We start from the raw sequence: 17,516 nt of genomic DNA, 5'->3' as shown, positions 1-17,516 counted from the left end.
ACCACAGCCATCATCAATGTGCATGCGGGAACAGAGACACACTGAAGACTGTAGCCGAGAGGAGAGGTGGATGCAAAAACCAGGATAGGTCGCTCTTTGTTGCTGGGTAGAAGGAATACCAAGAGACACGCCATACTTGCTGCTGTCGCACATTCCCAGTCTCCGCTGAGAGATGTCCATCCCAGACCCCCCGATGGTGGGGACACCTTGGCCAGAGCCTTCCTCTCCAGGAGCTATGATGGGCCCAAACTCTGGTCCTTCTCCGGGATATGCACACAATATGATGGAAGGCAGCGGGGACCCTGGCTTGGGCATGGGCCAGCAGAACCACAATTCTCCCCAGGGTTCAGGTGGGCCTGGCGGTGCGGGATGGGGACCAGCTGGGTCAGGCGGACCCCCTCCTTTCAACCAGAACCAACTGCCCCAACTCCGGGCCCAGACTGCCCCAACTCCATGGCTGGCACGCTTTCAGCCTCTACCGGAGCACCTGCAGATGGCTGTGCAAGGCAAGATGCCCATGCCAAGCATGCAGCATCAACCCATATTCTTCATGCCAGCTTCCACTGGGTATGGAGCTGTGCCGGGGGCTGGTCCAGGACCAGCTCAAGCCAACTTTGCTCAACCCGTTTATCTTATACCATATGGCATGGTAGGTCCCAATATGCCTATTGGACCTACAGGTGTTCCTCCAGGCATGCAAGGACCCCTCAAACCATGGCCAAATTGGCCCATGGAGAATGCCGCTGCCCGATCCAGTGCCCCCCACAGGCTGATTCTTCCTCATCCCACCGGAGGACCCTCTCTGGCTCCCTTCTTGGTGCTTCCCGCTGCCTCCACATTCATGCCTCCTCCTCAGACACAGTCTACAGGGCCTGGCCAGCCTCTGCCAATGATGAACCGGATCACCTCCATCCAGAAACCCCGCGGGCTGGACCCGGTAGAGATCCTCCAGGAGAGAGAGTACAGGCTTCAGGCTTGTATTGCGCACCGCATCAAAGAGCTGGAGCATCTTCCAGGCTCCCTGGCCGATGACCTACGTACAAAGGCCAACAGCGAGCTCAAGGCCCTAAGGCTGCATAACTTCCAGAGACAACTGGGCCAGGAGGTGGTGGCATGCATGCATCGTGACACAGTTCTGCAAACTGCTCTCAATGCTGAGGCCTACATGCACAGCAAGCCACAGTCACTACATGAAAATCGCAAACTGGAGAAACTGGAGAAACAGAAGATGATCGAACAGGATCTAAAAACTCGCCAGAAACACCGGGAATACCTCAACAGCATCTTGCAGCACGCCAAGCAGTTCAAGGAGTACCATCGCTCCATCAAAGCAAAGATCCACAAGGCCACCAAAGCCATCGTCACATATCACGCCAACCTTGAGCGTGAGCAGAAGAAAGAGAATGAGCGCATTGAAAAGGAGAGAATGCGGAGGCTGATGGCTGAGGATGAGGAAGGCTACCGCAGACTCATTGACCAGAAGAAAGACAAGCGTCTAGCCTACCTCCTACAGCAGACAGACGAGTTTGTGGCCAACCTCACTGAGCTGGTGCGGACGCACAAGGCCACACATGCTCTCAAAGAGAACAAAACGAAGAAGTCAGAAAATGCAGAGGGTGGGTCTTCTGCAATGGGCCCCGATGAAGAGTCGTTGGATGAAACCAGTCACATGAGTGACCTGCCGGTAAAGGTCATCCACATTGACACCGGGAACATCCTGAGCGGGATGGACGCACCCAGGGCCAGTCAGCTGGATGCCTGGCTTGAAATGAATCCTGAGTACAAAGTAGCTCCACGTTCAGACAGTGAAGACAGCCGTTCAGAAGAGGAGGAAGAGGGGGAGGAGCTGGCCCAGTCGTCCACAGCCATAGTAGATGAAACAAATATCAAGATTACAGACCCTGACAGCAAGGACGTGTCTGAAGTGGACGTCAAGCACATCATTGAACATGCCAAACAGGATGTGGATGACGAGTACAGCACTGCAGCCTTCGCAACAGGCCTGCAGTCCTACTATGCTGTGGCTCATGCTGTCACTGAGAAGGTGGAGAAACAGCCGTCACTGCTGGTCAACGGGCAGCTCAAACATTACCAGATCAAAGGTCTGGAGTGGCTGGTCTCTCTGTACAATAATAACCTAAATGGCATTTTGGCCGATGAAATGGGCCTAGGGAAAACCATCCAAACCATCAGCCTCATCACATACCTCATGGAGTACAAACGCATCAACGGACCCTTCCTCGTCATTGTGCCGCTCTCAACTCTGTCCAACTGGGTGTACGAGTTTGATAAGTGGGCGCCATCTGTAGTCAAACTCTCCTACAAGGGCTCCCCAGCGGCTCGTCGTGCATTTCTCCCCATCATCCGCAGTGGTAAGTTCAACGTGCTGCTCACCACATACGAGTACGTCATCAAGGACAAGCAAGTGCTGGCCAAGCTCCGTTGGGAGTACATGATCATGGACGAGGGCCATCGCATGAAGAACCACCACTGTAAACTGACCCAGGTCTTGAACACACACTACCTGGCGCGACAACGTGTCCTGCTGACGGGCACGCCACTGCAGAACAAACTGCCAGAGCTGTGGGCGCTGCTCAACTTCCTCCTGCCCACCATCTTCAAGAGCTGCAACACCTTTGAACAGTGGTTCAACGCCCCCTTTGCCATGACCGGAGAGAAGGTGGACCTAAATGAAGAAGAGACCATCCTGATCATCCGTCGCTTACACAAAGTACTCCGCCCTTTCCTGCTGCGTCGACTCAAGAAGGAAGTCGAGTCACAGCTGCCCGAGAAGGTGGAGTATGTGATCAAATGTGACATGTCAGCCTTACAAAGGGTGTTGTACAGACACATGCAGGCCAAGGGCGTGCTGCTCACCGACGGCTCAGAGAAAGACAAGAAGGGTAAAGGTGGCACGAAGACACTGATGAACACTATAATGCAACTGAGAAAGATCTGCAACCACCCGTACATGTTCCAACACATCGAGGAGTCTTTCTCGGAGCACCTTGGTTATTCTGGTGGAATAGTGTCAGGCCCTGATCTGTACCGCTCCTCTGGGAAGTTTGAGCTGCTGGATCGTATTCTGCCCAAGCTGAGAGCCACCAACCACAAGGTGCTTATCTTCTGTCAGATGACATCGCTCATGACTATCATGGAGGACTACTTTGCCTACTGCAACTTCAAGTACCTGCGTCTGGACGGAACCACCAAGGCGGAGGACCGTGGCATGATGTTGAAGGCGTTCAACGACCCGGCCTCCGACTACTTTGCTTTCCTGCTCAGCACCAGGGCCGGAGGCTTGGGCCTCAACCTGCAGTCTGCCGACACCGTCATCATCTTCGACAGTGACTGGAACCCTCACCAGGACCTGCAGGCCCAGGACCGAGCCCATCGCATCGGCCAGAAGAATGAGGTGCGCGTGCTACGTCTCTGCACCGTCAACAGCGTGGAGGAGAAGATCCTGGCCGCGGCCAAGTACAAGCTGAATGTAGACCAGAAGGTCATCCAGGCCGGCATGTTCGACCAGAAGTCGTCAGGCTGCGAGCGCCAGGCCTTCCTGCAGGCCATCCTGGAACACGAGGAACAGGACGAGGAGGAAGAAGAGGTGCCTGACGATGAGTCTGTAAACCAGATGATCGCCAGGAGCGAAGAAGAGTTTGAGCAGTTCACGCGCATGGATCTGGACAGACAGCGCGAGGAAGCCAGCAATTCCGAGAGGAAGCCTCGTTTGATGGAGGAGAAAGACATGCCGGCATGGATCCTGAAGGACGACGCAGAGGTAGAGAGGCTGAAGGAGAAGATGTTCGGCCAAGGCCCCCGGCAGCGCAAGAAGGTGGACTACAGTATTGACTTGCTCACCGAGAAACAATGGCTCATGGCCATTGAGGGGGGCAACCTGGAGAAGATAAAGGAGGAAGGGTGTCACAAAAATACAACCAGGAAGCGGAAAAGAGACTGCGAACGCGATGGAGGCCCCTCCACTGTCGTCTTGAGCCGTGGCCAGGAGAAGGATGAAGAGGTGAAGAAAGCAAAGAAGCACAAGCGTCCGGCCACCGAGAAACTCTCCCCCAACCTCGCTTCCCTCACCAAGAAGATGATGAAGATCGTCGACGCCGTCATCAAGCACAAGGACGGTAAGGGGCGAGAGCTGAGCGAAATCTTCATCCAGCTACCGTCTCGCGAGGAGATGCCAGAATACTATGAAGTCATCCACAAACCTGTGGACTTCAGGAAGGTCAAGGAAAGGATCCACAGCCACAAGTACTGCAGTCTGAATGACCTGGAGAAAGACATCACGCTGCTCTGTCAGAACGCCCAGACCTTCAACATGGAGGGCTCTCTGATCTACGAGGACTCCATCGTACTGCAGTCGGTCTTCGCCGGCGCAAGGCAGAAGATCGAGAAGAAGGAGAATGAGGGAGAGGAAAATGAGGAAGAGGAGGAGGAAGGCGACAAAGGCTGCAAGTCTGAATCTCGTTCAGTGAAGGTGAAGGTCAAGTTGAGTCGGAAAGAGAAGGGTGAGCGGGGGCGGGAAGGCCAGCGTCACAGCTCCCGGGCCAAACCTATGGTGAGTAATGACGGCGACAACGTAGAGGAACAGGGAGAGGAGTGCTCGGCCAGCGGGCAGAAGAGGCATAAAGACAAAACACTCAAGACACCACCAACGGCCTACTGAAATCCCTCGACTTGAACCCATACATTTGACTTTAGATAACACAGTATGCAGACAGAGAAGCCAGAGAAGGAGCACTAGTTTTACCTGAACTGAATGTCTGGTGGAACAAAGGTGTTTTCATTAAAGTTAAACAATTAATTAAAAACTAAATGGGGGAAAAGTTAGAGGAAAGTTAAAGGTGAGGTGAATGATGTGTTTTTGTTCAAATAAGTGTTACATATCTCTATATTCGATTAGAATCATTGCTATAGAGTGTTCAGTAACAAGGGTTTCCCTGTCTCTCCAGCTCTTTAGTAAACAGAACATACATTTTCAGGTCAGGACACCAATTTTATCCAATCAGGAGAGAGAACTCATAAATCATACAGGTTAACAAGAGAAAATGGAAGTGATGACACAAATAAATGAGAAGACATATTTTTTTTTACTGGAACGCTATCCACAAGTTTCCAGTGTTCCATGAGGCCTAGTGTGATTATGGGCATCACTTCCTGTTGTCAGTCATTCAATTCATTTGAGTGATCCGTGTAATAACAACGTGGGAACACAACCCAACCGACAGGAATAAAAAAGGGTCACATTATTCTGCCTACATTACCCTACAAGATCTCCCTCCACACAGCAGATACAAATTAATGAGCAATGGCTATTGACACTTGCTCTACTAGTAGCCTAACTCCATGTCCTGTGTTTCATTCTTACTGGCTGCTGTTGTGGCTGTGACACCTGAATCTCTGCATGGGTATTAAAGAGGTGGTGCCATGGTTTTGCACTTTTTCTGTTTTTCATGTGTCTATGAGGTTGATAGAACTTCATTAAGCCCCCTGGTGGTGTTTTTATGGTGTTTTATGTCTTCTCTGACTGTTTTGAGTTTCTTCCTGGAGGCTGAAACCTTGAGGGTCAAACTTGAGAACCAGGTATACTGGAGGCGTGTCCACATAAAAACATGATTTTAATTCTCTACACTTTTTTGATTTTAGGGGGGGGAAATCACTGAAAATCACAGCACCCGTCTTTAAATAGTGCTTGGTAAGTGACTTCAGCGTTTGATAATAAGTATTGATCATTAATTTGAATCAGCTGTGTGGAGGGAGATCTTGAAGGGTAAGTAGGCAGACTAATGTGACCCTTTCTGATTTCTGTAAGGTTGTGTTCCTACATTAATGTTGACTGATTTGATTCCTCAAATGAATTGAATTGAGCTCCCTAGCAAATTTTTTGATACAATTTCAGCTGATAAATGGCTACTCCCTCCTAATTGGCTGAAATTCCAACGCACTTGAAAATGTATTTTCTGTTAATTAAAGAACTGGAGAGACAGGCGAGCCCTGTTACTGAACAAACACTCTATAGCAATGATTTCTATCAGAATATAGAGCTTTAGCTTTGTAAGAAAACATATTTTTGTTTTAACCAGACAATATCACTTACTCTACCTTTAAACAAACAAACAAAAAACAGTTAAACAATGGAGGCTTTACACACCAAGTACAAGTTTGAATACAGGACAAGTATTGGTACTGCTACTTTACTTAACCCATTCAATCTGGGAACACATCTCTGTCATTTTAAATTTCTTTGGCTATTCAAAAATAGCAGAGTGCCGCGCTATGAGCTTGTAGATCTGCTATTTTTGGATTAAAAAAAAATCTTTGAATATACTGTATACTGTTTATATAAGGATAAGGATAATTCCTTTTAACAGGTCGTTCATGAAAGTCCTTGCGGTCTTGTTTCCAATGAGAACCTGTGAGCAATTGGGGTTAAGAGTCTTGCTCAGGGACAAATTTCATATCATCGGCACATATGCTGGGATAGCCTGGAATCGAACCTGGGGCAACCAGGGCCAGCTGGTTCCCTAGGCGGGCTCACTAACCACTCAGCTATGGCCGCCCCAAATACACATTTTTAACTCAAATCTTTGCTCCCTGGAACAAAATATTTTGAGTTGGGGGAGTCCGCGGACAAATACATATCATTTTTGGGGTCCTTGACATGAAAAAAGTTTGAGAACCACTGATATTAAAAGAAGAAAAACATTTGCAGAATCCCCAGAAGCAAAGATTTGAGTTAAAAATGTTAAAAAAAAAACAAATATTCAAAGATTTACAAAAGTGTTCACAATTTAAAAAAAATCTACAAGCTCGTAGCTAGATCTGCTATTTTTGAACTGCCAAAAGTATAAAATAATAGTTATAGCTCAAATCTAAAATGACACAGACGCTGTCGTAATGTCTTGTCTTAATGGGTTAAACAATGGAGGCTTTACAAACCAAGTACAAGTTTGAAGTCCGCCACTAACTCCTATCTCTGGGTCTCACCTCGCTCTGCAGCGCGTAGGCCTTCTTGGCGGCCTGCACCTTCATGTCGTCATACAGCGAGGTGTACTGGTGCAGGGTGTGCCTGTAGTCCTGCTCGCTCGCCAGGGCCTGGGCCTTCTTAGCCTGGGTCACCTCCAGCATGTCCATGGGCAGATGGTGGTGGGCCATGTCCATGGCTGATTTCTTCTTGTATTTGATCTGGGAAGGAGATGTGCACATTATAGCCACTTTTCTCAATGCACTTTACTGTACTTCTATTCTCTGTCTATCTTTTAACTGCGTTGATGGGCCTGCACAATTAAGAAGAGAGAGAGAGAGAGAGAGAGAGAGAGAGAGAGAGAGAGAGAGAGAGAAGAGAGAGAGAGAGAATAGTATTTAATTTGGAGTTAAAGCCACTCACATTGCTCTGCAGCTTGCTGGCGTTGACGGAGTGAGACATGTTCAGATCATCCTGCAGTCCCTTCAGACAGATCATCTTCCCTTTGCTCCTCTCAAACTCCCCTTTGTACTTTTGCTGCACAGAGAAAACATTCACTATTAGTCAAAGAATCACATAGCAGTTACAATCGGCCAAAACAATCGGAAGGTTCCGGGTTCGATCCCCAGCTCGCCCTTAGTGTCGAGGTGTCCTTGAGCAAGACACTGAACTCCTTATTTCGGGGTCATCCCTATGTTCCCCAGGTTCTATGTTCCCCCACTAAGGTTAGGGTTAGGGTTAGGTTTAGGTTGGAGAATACACAAAAAAAATGCACCATTTGCCAAAGCTGGTTGTTGGCAAGGTGTTGCTATTGAGAAAAGCCATTATAAGATAAAACATTATTTCAATGGCTATTTCGTTGTAGAAATGTCCAAAACAATGCATTTTTAACATTTCTACAATGAAATAGCCATTTCTAGTCAGAAACGTGCTTTTGATGAACCTTTGGGTTCTCTACCCCAAAGATTTTTTATTTCATTTATTTAATTGCTTTCAGCAATCATACAAAGAGAGTTAAAAAGACAATGGAGGATAATAAAACACCAGGCTGTAAAGTCATCGACTTGTTTCCACTGTGGTCCCCTTACACAACTCAACAGATACTGACAAACGTGAATCACACAGAATACTATCAATACAAAGAACACCTTCAACATTTTGGACTTTTGGACTGGACGTCTTTTTCAGACCACTCTGATAATACAGTTACATGCAATGGTGGAAAAAGTATTCAAATGTTTTAGTTAAGTAAAAGTATCAATACTGCAATGTGGAAATGCTCTGTTACAAGTAAAATAATTCAAAATGTACTTGAGTAAAAGTACAAAAGTATTGGTATCAAAATGTACTTATAGTACCAAAAGTAAAAGTATGCACATTGTCCCATTTCACAAGTTTTCAAATGTGTAAAATGTATAAAAAATCTTTTGAAAATAGCAGATCTACAAGCTCACAATGCGTCGCATCGCGACGCATTGTGAGCTTGTAGATCTGCTATTTTCAAATGGCCAAAATGTATATAGGGCTGAAGTGGTAAATGTACGTTTTATAATAATAATCAAAATCTACAAAGTAACTAGTACCTCATGTTTTCAAATAATTGTAGTGGAGTAAAAGTATAATATTTGCCTCTGAAATGTAGTGAAGTAGAAGTAAAAGTATTGAAAATTGGAAATACTCCAGTATTTTTTTTAACTTAAGTACAGTACTTGCGTAAATGTACTTAGTTACTTTACACCACTGGTTACATGTTTGGTAGTGAGATAAGAGATGACTTACATCACTGAGGATATCTGCAGACGCTTTGGCCGACTGGAACGGAATGGCGTCCAGACGCAGCTTGTATCCGCCGTCACGAATCTTAGACCAAGACTCCTTGTAGCGGCTCTACAAACACACAGCAACACGTGCATAGACTCAGGTCAACTTTAAAGGCTGCTGTACTACCATTCAGAGAATAGTGTTGTGATGGCTTCACAACACACACATACACATACAGTACACATACACATACAAACACACACACACACACACACACACACACACACACACACACACGCACGCACGCACGCACGCACACGCACACACACACACAGATGCAGGTATACTGTATGACTGTGGTCAAAGTTAAAATCTCAAGGCACGCCTGTATTCATATAGGTGCAAAAATTTGAGGAAAAAGCTTAAGTCCTATTTCATACTTTCACAAATCTTAAAAAAAAAAAATAGCAAGACAATGTACAATGCACAATGCATCACATCCACTGTTCTGGGTACGCAAATATGCTTTACAAAACTCAGTCAAAATAATTAAAAGTACTACTGTTTTGTAGACTACAAAACAGAATTAAAACAGTGAAAAAATAGAGAGGTGAAAAGGGATATTATGCATGGAAGGCAAGTCTGAGGCCACGGGGCAGACCAAGGACCAGAAGGGGGGATTATATCTCCACGCTGGCCTTGGAACGCCTCTGGATCCCCCTGTTAGAGTTAGCTAATCTGGCTCGGGAAAGGGAAGTCTGGGATTTCTCTGCTGGAAGTGCTACCTCCGCGACCCGTCCGGTTAAGCAGTATAAAATGGATGAATGGAGAAAGTGAGTGCTGCTTTGCTGATGTTTGGGAGTGAGTTCCAGTGTATGAATGTGAAGGTGTGTGTGGAGGTGAGTCCTCCTCACCTCGCTCAGGTTCATGGCGTTGAGCTTGGCCTGGACGTGTTCTGGCAGGTCAACACCCAGGGTGTACTTGTGTTTCATGGACTGTCCCTTCTCCTTGTACAGCCTCTGTCAGGAACAACACACACCACCACAAACGTTCTGTTATGACACAGAGACACACCGAGACCTGACTTCTCTCTTCTGCTGAAAAAACACCTAACCTTTGTTGACCGGAGTCCCCCAGGGGTTTATAAGAGACCCCCCTTCCTTTTCCGCTGTACACTAAATCCCTACACCAAAACTATCCAATCTGTAAGCTCACTACGCGTTGTGTGGTTAAACTTTGAGACTTTTGATTTTGGCGTAGTCAATTGTAGCAATCAAATCCTCACATCAATCCTCAATATTGATTCATTCAAGCAACTTAAAAACTGTCTGGGGTGCACACAAAAGCCAAAGTAGATGTTCAAATGACGTTCAAGTAAAATACCCCTTTAAAGCGGTTGTTTTATCGGCCATTGACATATACAGTGCGTATACAGTGCGATAGAAATCTAGGGTTCTACAGCTCCTACAGCTAGAGGTAGTAGAGGTGGTACAGAAAGCAATATTATGGACATTAAAGTGTTTCTGTGTTCACAACTTAGCGAGATTATGTTTCCTTTAGTCTGTCTTTTCTATTTGATTAATTTACATTATAAAATTACGGTAAAAATCATCACAATTCATCTGACCCCCCCCCGCCCAAAAAAAATTAATCCTCACGGGTCCATTTGATTCCATTTGCTTCACTCTCAGAGTTAAATTAACACTCAGGATTTCATAACGAACTTACATCAAGGATCAGTTTGTTGCTGAGCTTGGCCTGCACCATCTCAGGAGTGTTCTCCACACTGGTGAACTTCAGACCGCTCACATTCTGTCTGTATTTTTTCTAGAAAAAAGAAAATACAATATCAGCACCAAATTGGTTAAGTTACAATACCCGCTGCACATGCATCTAACTGACTGTAGAGGGCACAACAACATCACAGACCACTAGAGTAGCAGTGAACACAAGAAATCATTTAGTTAGAATATACAGTAAGACAATAAAGACTAAAGAGTAAAGACTAGTTATATTATGGAAGCTTCCATATTATATTGCCAAAAACAACAATTAAGTAAATAAGTTTGTAGCCTTTTCATATAAACAACTGACAGAAAGTTTTAGATATTGACAGACTGGAACAGTTTAATATCAACCATTGTTTTGCTGTCCTATGGCTGAGTAGGAGAAACCAAAGCCACAGCATAATGTAGATTAGACTTCAAATCCATCTACAGTTGGGGGGGTGTGCGCGCCGCATTACCCTTATGCCTATTTTTTTTTGCCATTTGTACTATTTAAAAAAATACATAAACATGAAATGGTGAAAATAGCCTATCAACGCGTTGTGATCTTGTATATCGTCTATTTGAACGATTTCATGATGTTTTTCAAAATAGTGAAATATGCCTAAAAAGTGTATGGATAAGGGGTAAGGCAGCGCAAGATAGGGCCCACAGTCTCTCCACCGCCTACACTCCTGCAGTGCCTCCCTGTGGCCACACACTGTAGTGTAAATTTTGTTACAAGGGCAGTACTTTTGTTGTAGGGGCTTTAGAAGCAGCAGTGAGCCCCAGAGACAAGGCGCGCAGGCCCACCGGTGTACTGTGGACATGCCCTGGCACCTGTCAACCCCTGTCCCAGCTAAGTGTGTAGCATGTTCAGATGAGGCTCAACCCATCTAGGAGAAGCTCACTGGCCCTCACTGGATTTAGAACAGTGGTTCTCAAAAATAGCAGATAATAAACTATTTTTCAATTCTTTTGAAAAATCTTGCGAGCTTGTATCAGGTTTTTCTGAACGTTTTTTTGTATTTCTAATTTTGTAACATACTTCTCTTCTGGGGGTCCTTGGCACAAAACCTTTTCAGATGGGGGTCCGTGGCCAGATATATATATCATTTTGGGTGTCCTTGGCATGAAAACTTTTGAGAACTACTGATTTAGATGGCATTTGTAGAATCGGCCTCAGGTCTTAATGAGTTAAGTTAATCATGACCCACTTTTGGGTCATAACCCGCTGGCTGAGAGAGCTTGAAAAAGGGGTTTACGACGAGCTTCACATAAACTCAACATATCTTGAGCAACATACAGTATCTTGAGCAGTGGTGTAAAGTAACTAAGTACATTTACTCAAGTACTGTACTTAAGTACAATTTTGAGGTACCTTTACTTTGCCGGAGTATTTTGTCTATACTTTTACTCCAAATGGTGCATTTATATAGCGCTTTTATCTAAAGCGCTTTACATAGATTGTGCATTACATTCACCCATTCACACACACATTCATATACCGACATATACATTCATACACAACCTGTTGCAATTAGGGGTTCAGCGTCTTGCTCAAGGACACTTCAACACTAACTCTGGGGGAGCCCCCCAGCCCGGGATCGAACTGGGAACCATACGGTTTCCAGTTCACTCTACCCGGCTACTCTACCCCTGAGCCACTGCCGCCCCACTCCAATACATCTACATCTATACAGAGGCAAATATTGTACTTTTACTCCACTACAATTATTTGAACACTTCAGTTACTAGTTAGTTTGCAGATATAATATTACATAATAAAACATACATTAACCACTTTTGCCCTATTTTATACCTAGGCTATTTGAAAATAGCCAATCTACAAGCTCACAACGCGTTGCATCGCGACGCATTGTGAGCTTGTAGATCTGCTATTTTCAAACATTTTAGTACTTTTACTTTTGGAATTGGTATTTTAAGTACATTTTGATACCCATACTTTTGTACTTTTACTCAAGTACATTTTGAATTCCTTACTTTTACTCTGTAACAGAGTACTCAGTATTGATACTTTTACTTAAGTAAAACATTTGAGTACTTTTTCCACCACTGATCTTGAGTTGCTATAAGCGGCCTGGATCGTGGTAGCTTCTAGTAGCCAGGACTCAGTCCACGACGTGCCTAAAATACTTTGGTGAGGATAGGAATAGCACATAGCTCCTTAAATACCATCTGAGCTAAGCTGTAAACCTAGATATGAACATAGGCCTACAGGCACACACGTTACGTGATCTCACCCGTATCGTTCCCACTCATGTCCCTTTGTAGGACAAGTTCACAGGGGCTGGCTAGCTATATTCCTAGAAGATTATGTATATATTTAAATGACTAAATAAATGTTCTTATGCGGTGCATATACTGTAGGCTATCTGGGTCTAAAACAAAAGTAATCAAAAAACGAATCCATCAGGTTACATTATTTTGATTAAATGAAAATATTACTTTTCTTTCAATTGTAAAGAGAGAAATCAGGGGTACAACATTTCAAAATGGATTTACATTGGCGTGTGAACTACAGTATACCTTTATAGGCTTAATGTATCTGTATGTTTAAGTGTGTATGTGTGCATTTAAATATTGGTTAACTCTTTCAGTGCCAAGAGTATTTTCATAAAGTACTCCCAAACTGCCAGGAATTTGCGTTTTTTTTTATTTTTAAATTTTGTAATTTTTCATTCAAATAAATGATCTGATTGGGGTTTTAAACCCATAATACAGTTCTACCAGTAGAGAGCAACAAATCGACACATTGATGACCTCGCTGGCTCACTCACCCCCTCCCAAACAGGCTCACGTCATATCCGGTCCTAACCGGATGTTGACATTTTGACAATCGTTGATCAGGCTAAATTACGATGCGATACACGACTACGATGACTGATCGTCACCCAGACCAAAGAGAGTAGACGTGGACCTCTCCGTTCGCTTTTTATACCGTGTGAAAAACCGTGACTTTCCCTATTCTGGCCGAAAATCACCGGAGAAAAACAACGTGACCCGGAAATGAATTATTATTTTTTACATCCGGCTCCGGGTGAGTCTGATGTAGTCAGGAAGCGAAAGTGATCATGAAAAATATACAGAATAGCGCGACCACAGTCAAAAGTAAAAACTCGGGATTTCTCGTGCTGGCACTGAGGGTACTCGGGAAAAACTCGGGATATGTCGGGGCGTGGCACTGAGAGAGTTAATGTGTTAATTTCACTTCATATATATTTGTGGTGTGCTACTGTATCTGTATGTAATGTTACTCACAGATAAATATTCATAAAGTGGCTGATGTCAACATGACCAACCCGATCTCACACAACACGGTGAAATAGCACGGACATTCCGTACATAGACGACTAGAAAACCTGAAAAGCCGTGCATATGAGCCGCGAATCCTCTCCATTGACTTTGTTACGTTTTGGACCATGTCGGAGGCGCGCAGTCTCAAGCGAACTGGAGCCACGGGAGGGACCACCGAGCGAGCTGAAGCGAGCGAGTTGCCGTCCCGAACGTTGCGGTGCTCGCTTGAGCCTATTCAGCGCCGTCCGAGTTATGTACCGATAGGCACAGAATCGTAAATCATGTTGTGGGGACTGCTCTGCTTCCGGGTTGCAACCCATGTTATTTCACTGTGGGATTCGCGGCTCATATCCACGGCTTTTCAGGTTTTGTAGTCGTCTATTTACGGAATCGTCAATCCGTGCTATTTCACCGTGTTCCTTGAGATCAGGCGGACAGGACGGAGGGATCATGCACGTTACCTCACTGAGCATATCTCCTGCTTTCTTGGCCTGCTGGACATCCAGAGAACCCGAGGCCTCCCAGCCGACGCCCTTCATCCACATCAGATCTGAACGGTACTGTTTCTATAGATGGAAACACACATGCAGGTGGGTAATAATACAGTAATACATGTGTATGTCGTATGTTATGTAAAATCAATTCACTCAGTCAACTGAAGTCTGCTACTCAAGTCACTCGTAAAAAAAAGAAAAATAAATGATAGTAAATGCTCATCAGAGGTTATGCTATTTTCACAATTCTTGACAATTTGCCAGCATTTTATCCTATAACGCCCAAAATAGGGATTCCAGGTTGAAAGCACCTAAATAGCCTAAATTAAAAAATATATACATTATTGTCATTATTACACCTCATTACATTACTTAGTTACTTTACACCACTGAAGTACTCACATCGCTCTGCAGGCCGTATGCCTTCTTCGCCCAGCTGACGCTCATGTCAGTGGGCAGGGTGGTGTAGTCATGAAGCATTGTTCTGTAGTTGGTCTCTGTCGCCAGGTCCTGAGCCTTCTTAGCATGACTGATGTTCAACATGTCCAGAGAAGTCCTACAGGGCAACAATTACATGAGTGATGATCAGGTTGATACTACAAATGTCTTCTAAATCCCAACAGTTTTCTGAAAAACGTTTTCCATATCAAGGACCCCCAAAATGATATATATTTGGGCACGGACACCTACCTCAAAATATTTGACAAACAAGCAAAGATTCGAGTTACACATTTTTGCTTAAAAAATATATTATATTCAAAGATTTGCACCCATTTTAAAGATTTAAAAAACATCTTATAGTGCCGCGCGCTATGAGCTTGTAGATCTGCTATTTTAGAAAAATCGTGACATTTGTAACTCAAATCTTTGCTTCTGGGGGGGTCCCTGGATTACAATGTTTTGAGATGGGGGTCCGCGACCAAATACATATAATTTTGGGTGGTCCTTGACATGAAAAAGTCTGAGAACCACTGATGTAGCCACATACTTTGGATTTAGAAGACATTTTGTAGAATCCCCAGAAGCAAAGATTTGAGTTACAAATGTTCGTTTTAAAAATATATATATTCAAAGATTTGCGCAAATGTTCAAGATTTTTCAAAAATAGCAGATCTACAAGCTCATAGCGCGGCATGAGTGCCGCGCTATAGCCAAAGAAATCTTAAAATGACACAGATGCTTTCCTGGTCTTGGATGGATTAATGAGCTGCTGCAACTCACTTGTATTTACACTTGTTGTCCTCGTAGTCTTTCCTGTAGTTGCGGTCACTCTGCAGCTTGGTGGCCAGAGAGGAGTGATTCATCTGGGAGTCGCCAGTGGACGTTTTCACACCGATCATCTTGCCTTTGGTTTTCTCATACTCCTCCTTGTATTTCACCTGGACAAGAGGACAACACATCATCAATAAAACATCACTTATTATAATGAAGCCTGACAGCGCATCGCGGGTTTGACTTGAGTCCCGTTCCCGACGATCTTTGCTGCATGTCTCTCCCCATCTCTATCTCCCTGTTTCCTGTCCATCTTCACAACACATTATACAAAAATAAAGGCAGAAAGGCCCAAAAACATATCTTAAGAGAAAACATATTGCATTAAAACTACACTGCAGAAGTACTGTGATGTATGTGTTTACCTTGCTTATTGTAAGTCGCTCTGGATAAGAGTGTTTGCTAAATGCCTAAATTGTAAATTGTATATTGTACTGTACTAGCTTGGTTCTCTTCCCAACTTAAAGCCGTGTTCTCAAACATTTTTACGCCTAGGACCCCTTTGGGCCAAGGACCCCCGTAAGAAAATATTTGGCAAGATTTAGAAAATAGCCGCACTACAACTCACAACGCGTCACAATTATACTAAACTAGAGGTTCAGTTATTGTGGTCTTCCAGCCGGCAGACCACGACCAGTGGTAGTGATTGTTCTAGAGCTCCACCATATATGGAGCTGACTGATTTGTTTGCACCTGATGCCATGACGACTCCATATTTGCACCTAGCTTCATTGGGAACTCATTATGGTTATGGCTGAGTCATAGTGACATGACGTGGTCCGCCAGCCGGAGCTCCCATTAGTTAATTTTAATATAAGGATATAAAACTCACAAGAGTACTTAAGTAAATGTAAAAATGTGTAAATATACTTGTTGACTCTTAATCCCAGTTCAAAGGAGACAGGGACATTTCAAGCGGGACACAGGGACATTTCACAGGGGTCAGGGACATTTCAAAGAACACAGGAACATTTCAACGAGGACACAGGGACAGTTCAAAGGACAAAAGGACAGTACAGCGTCATCAGATTGACATACATTGCTGGCCAGGTCTCTCTTGGCCTTGGCAGTGAGGATGGCCAGTGAATCCATGGTGAGCTCAAAGCCTTTGTCTCTCTGTTGTTCGTGTTCCCAGCTGCTCTTGTACACTTTCTGCAACGGACAGACAGTCATATACAATCACATTACAGTCTTTATTCCAGGGAGGCACCGATATCGGCCAATATTTGCCTCGTTGACCGCCATCGGCATAGCGGCAAATAATTTGACATTCACCGATGGCAGTAGCCGATATTTATCTATAAAGAAAGCATACATATTGTGCCGTCTATGTAGCCTGGGACCTGACAAATCTGCCAGTGCAAAAAAAAATTGCCCTCTGCGATTTGGGTCTGGCCCCGCTCCGTTGTGAATCCATTTCCTGCTCCCGAAGTCTCGGGTGACCAATCAGGGCCCAGTATTCAAATGGGAGACTGTAATTGGTAGTTGGTTGTAGGTCTAACCAATTGCGTCCAGAGCCATTGCTTTTGGAAAAGACTCAGATCCACGCGGTGATATAGTCTGGCAACGCGAGGCTACCGGCTATGATGCCGGATATCTGCAGCCTACTTAGCTGCAGATTTGGAACAGTTATGTTTTAGAATGAAGACTTATTTGTTTCCCTGGCACAAAAAGGGGGAAGTAATAACAATAAACAAATATCAGTATCGGCTATCGGCCAAATTGTTATTTTAAACATGGGTATCTGTATCGGCCCAGCATCCCTACTTCATTCAAAACATCAGATCATCAAAATCACATCATTTACAGCAGCAGTTCTCAAAGTGGGGTCCAGGGACCCCCAAGGAGTCCTTGAGGGGAGTCCTTGAGGGGTCCCCAGCCAAATTAGTTATATATAGCATAACCACTTTAACCCTATTTTATGCTAAT

At 44.6% G+C, this 17,516-nt stretch overlaps 2 protein-coding genes across 2 annotated transcripts in view; one reads left to right on the top strand and one right to left on the bottom strand.

Annotated features, from left to right (window-relative positions):
* Positions 1 to 17,516, bottom strand: part of LOC308104395 (nebulin-related-anchoring protein-like) — a gene marked incomplete at its 5' end in the record, with an annotated part of 33,971 nt that overhangs the window by 11,661 nt on the left and 4,794 nt on the right. The window contains 9 exons of the mRNA XM_080454803.1: positions 7,000 to 7,197; positions 7,400 to 7,513; positions 8,756 to 8,863; positions 9,652 to 9,756; positions 10,466 to 10,564; positions 14,283 to 14,387; positions 14,718 to 14,871; positions 15,537 to 15,694; positions 16,626 to 16,739. Of these exons, the coding sequence (XP_080310929.1) occupies positions 7,000 to 7,197; positions 7,400 to 7,513; positions 8,756 to 8,863; positions 9,652 to 9,756; positions 10,466 to 10,564; positions 14,283 to 14,387; positions 14,718 to 14,871; positions 15,537 to 15,694; positions 16,626 to 16,739 (1,155 nt within the window). The remainder of the gene's footprint in view (positions 1 to 6,999; positions 7,198 to 7,399; positions 7,514 to 8,755; positions 8,864 to 9,651; positions 9,757 to 10,465; positions 10,565 to 14,282; positions 14,388 to 14,717; positions 14,872 to 15,536; positions 15,695 to 16,625; positions 16,740 to 17,516) is intronic.
* On the top strand, positions 284 to 4,678 carry LOC308104326 (transcription activator BRG1-like; the record flags this gene model as incomplete). Its single annotated transcript, XM_080454735.1, has 1 exon — positions 284 to 4,678. The coding sequence occupies one exon, from the start codon at positions 284 to 286 to the stop codon at positions 4,676 to 4,678; it is 4,395 nt and encodes a 1,464-aa protein (XP_080310861.1).

The sequence above is a fragment of the Gymnoscopelus braueri genome (assembly GCF_963280865.1).
Source record: "Gymnoscopelus braueri genome assembly, chromosome: 17".
Lineage (NCBI taxonomy): Eukaryota > Metazoa > Chordata > Actinopteri > Myctophiformes > Myctophidae > Gymnoscopelus > Gymnoscopelus braueri.
Note: the sequence above shows the minus strand (reverse complement) of the source record. Positions and strands in the feature narration are given on the sequence as shown.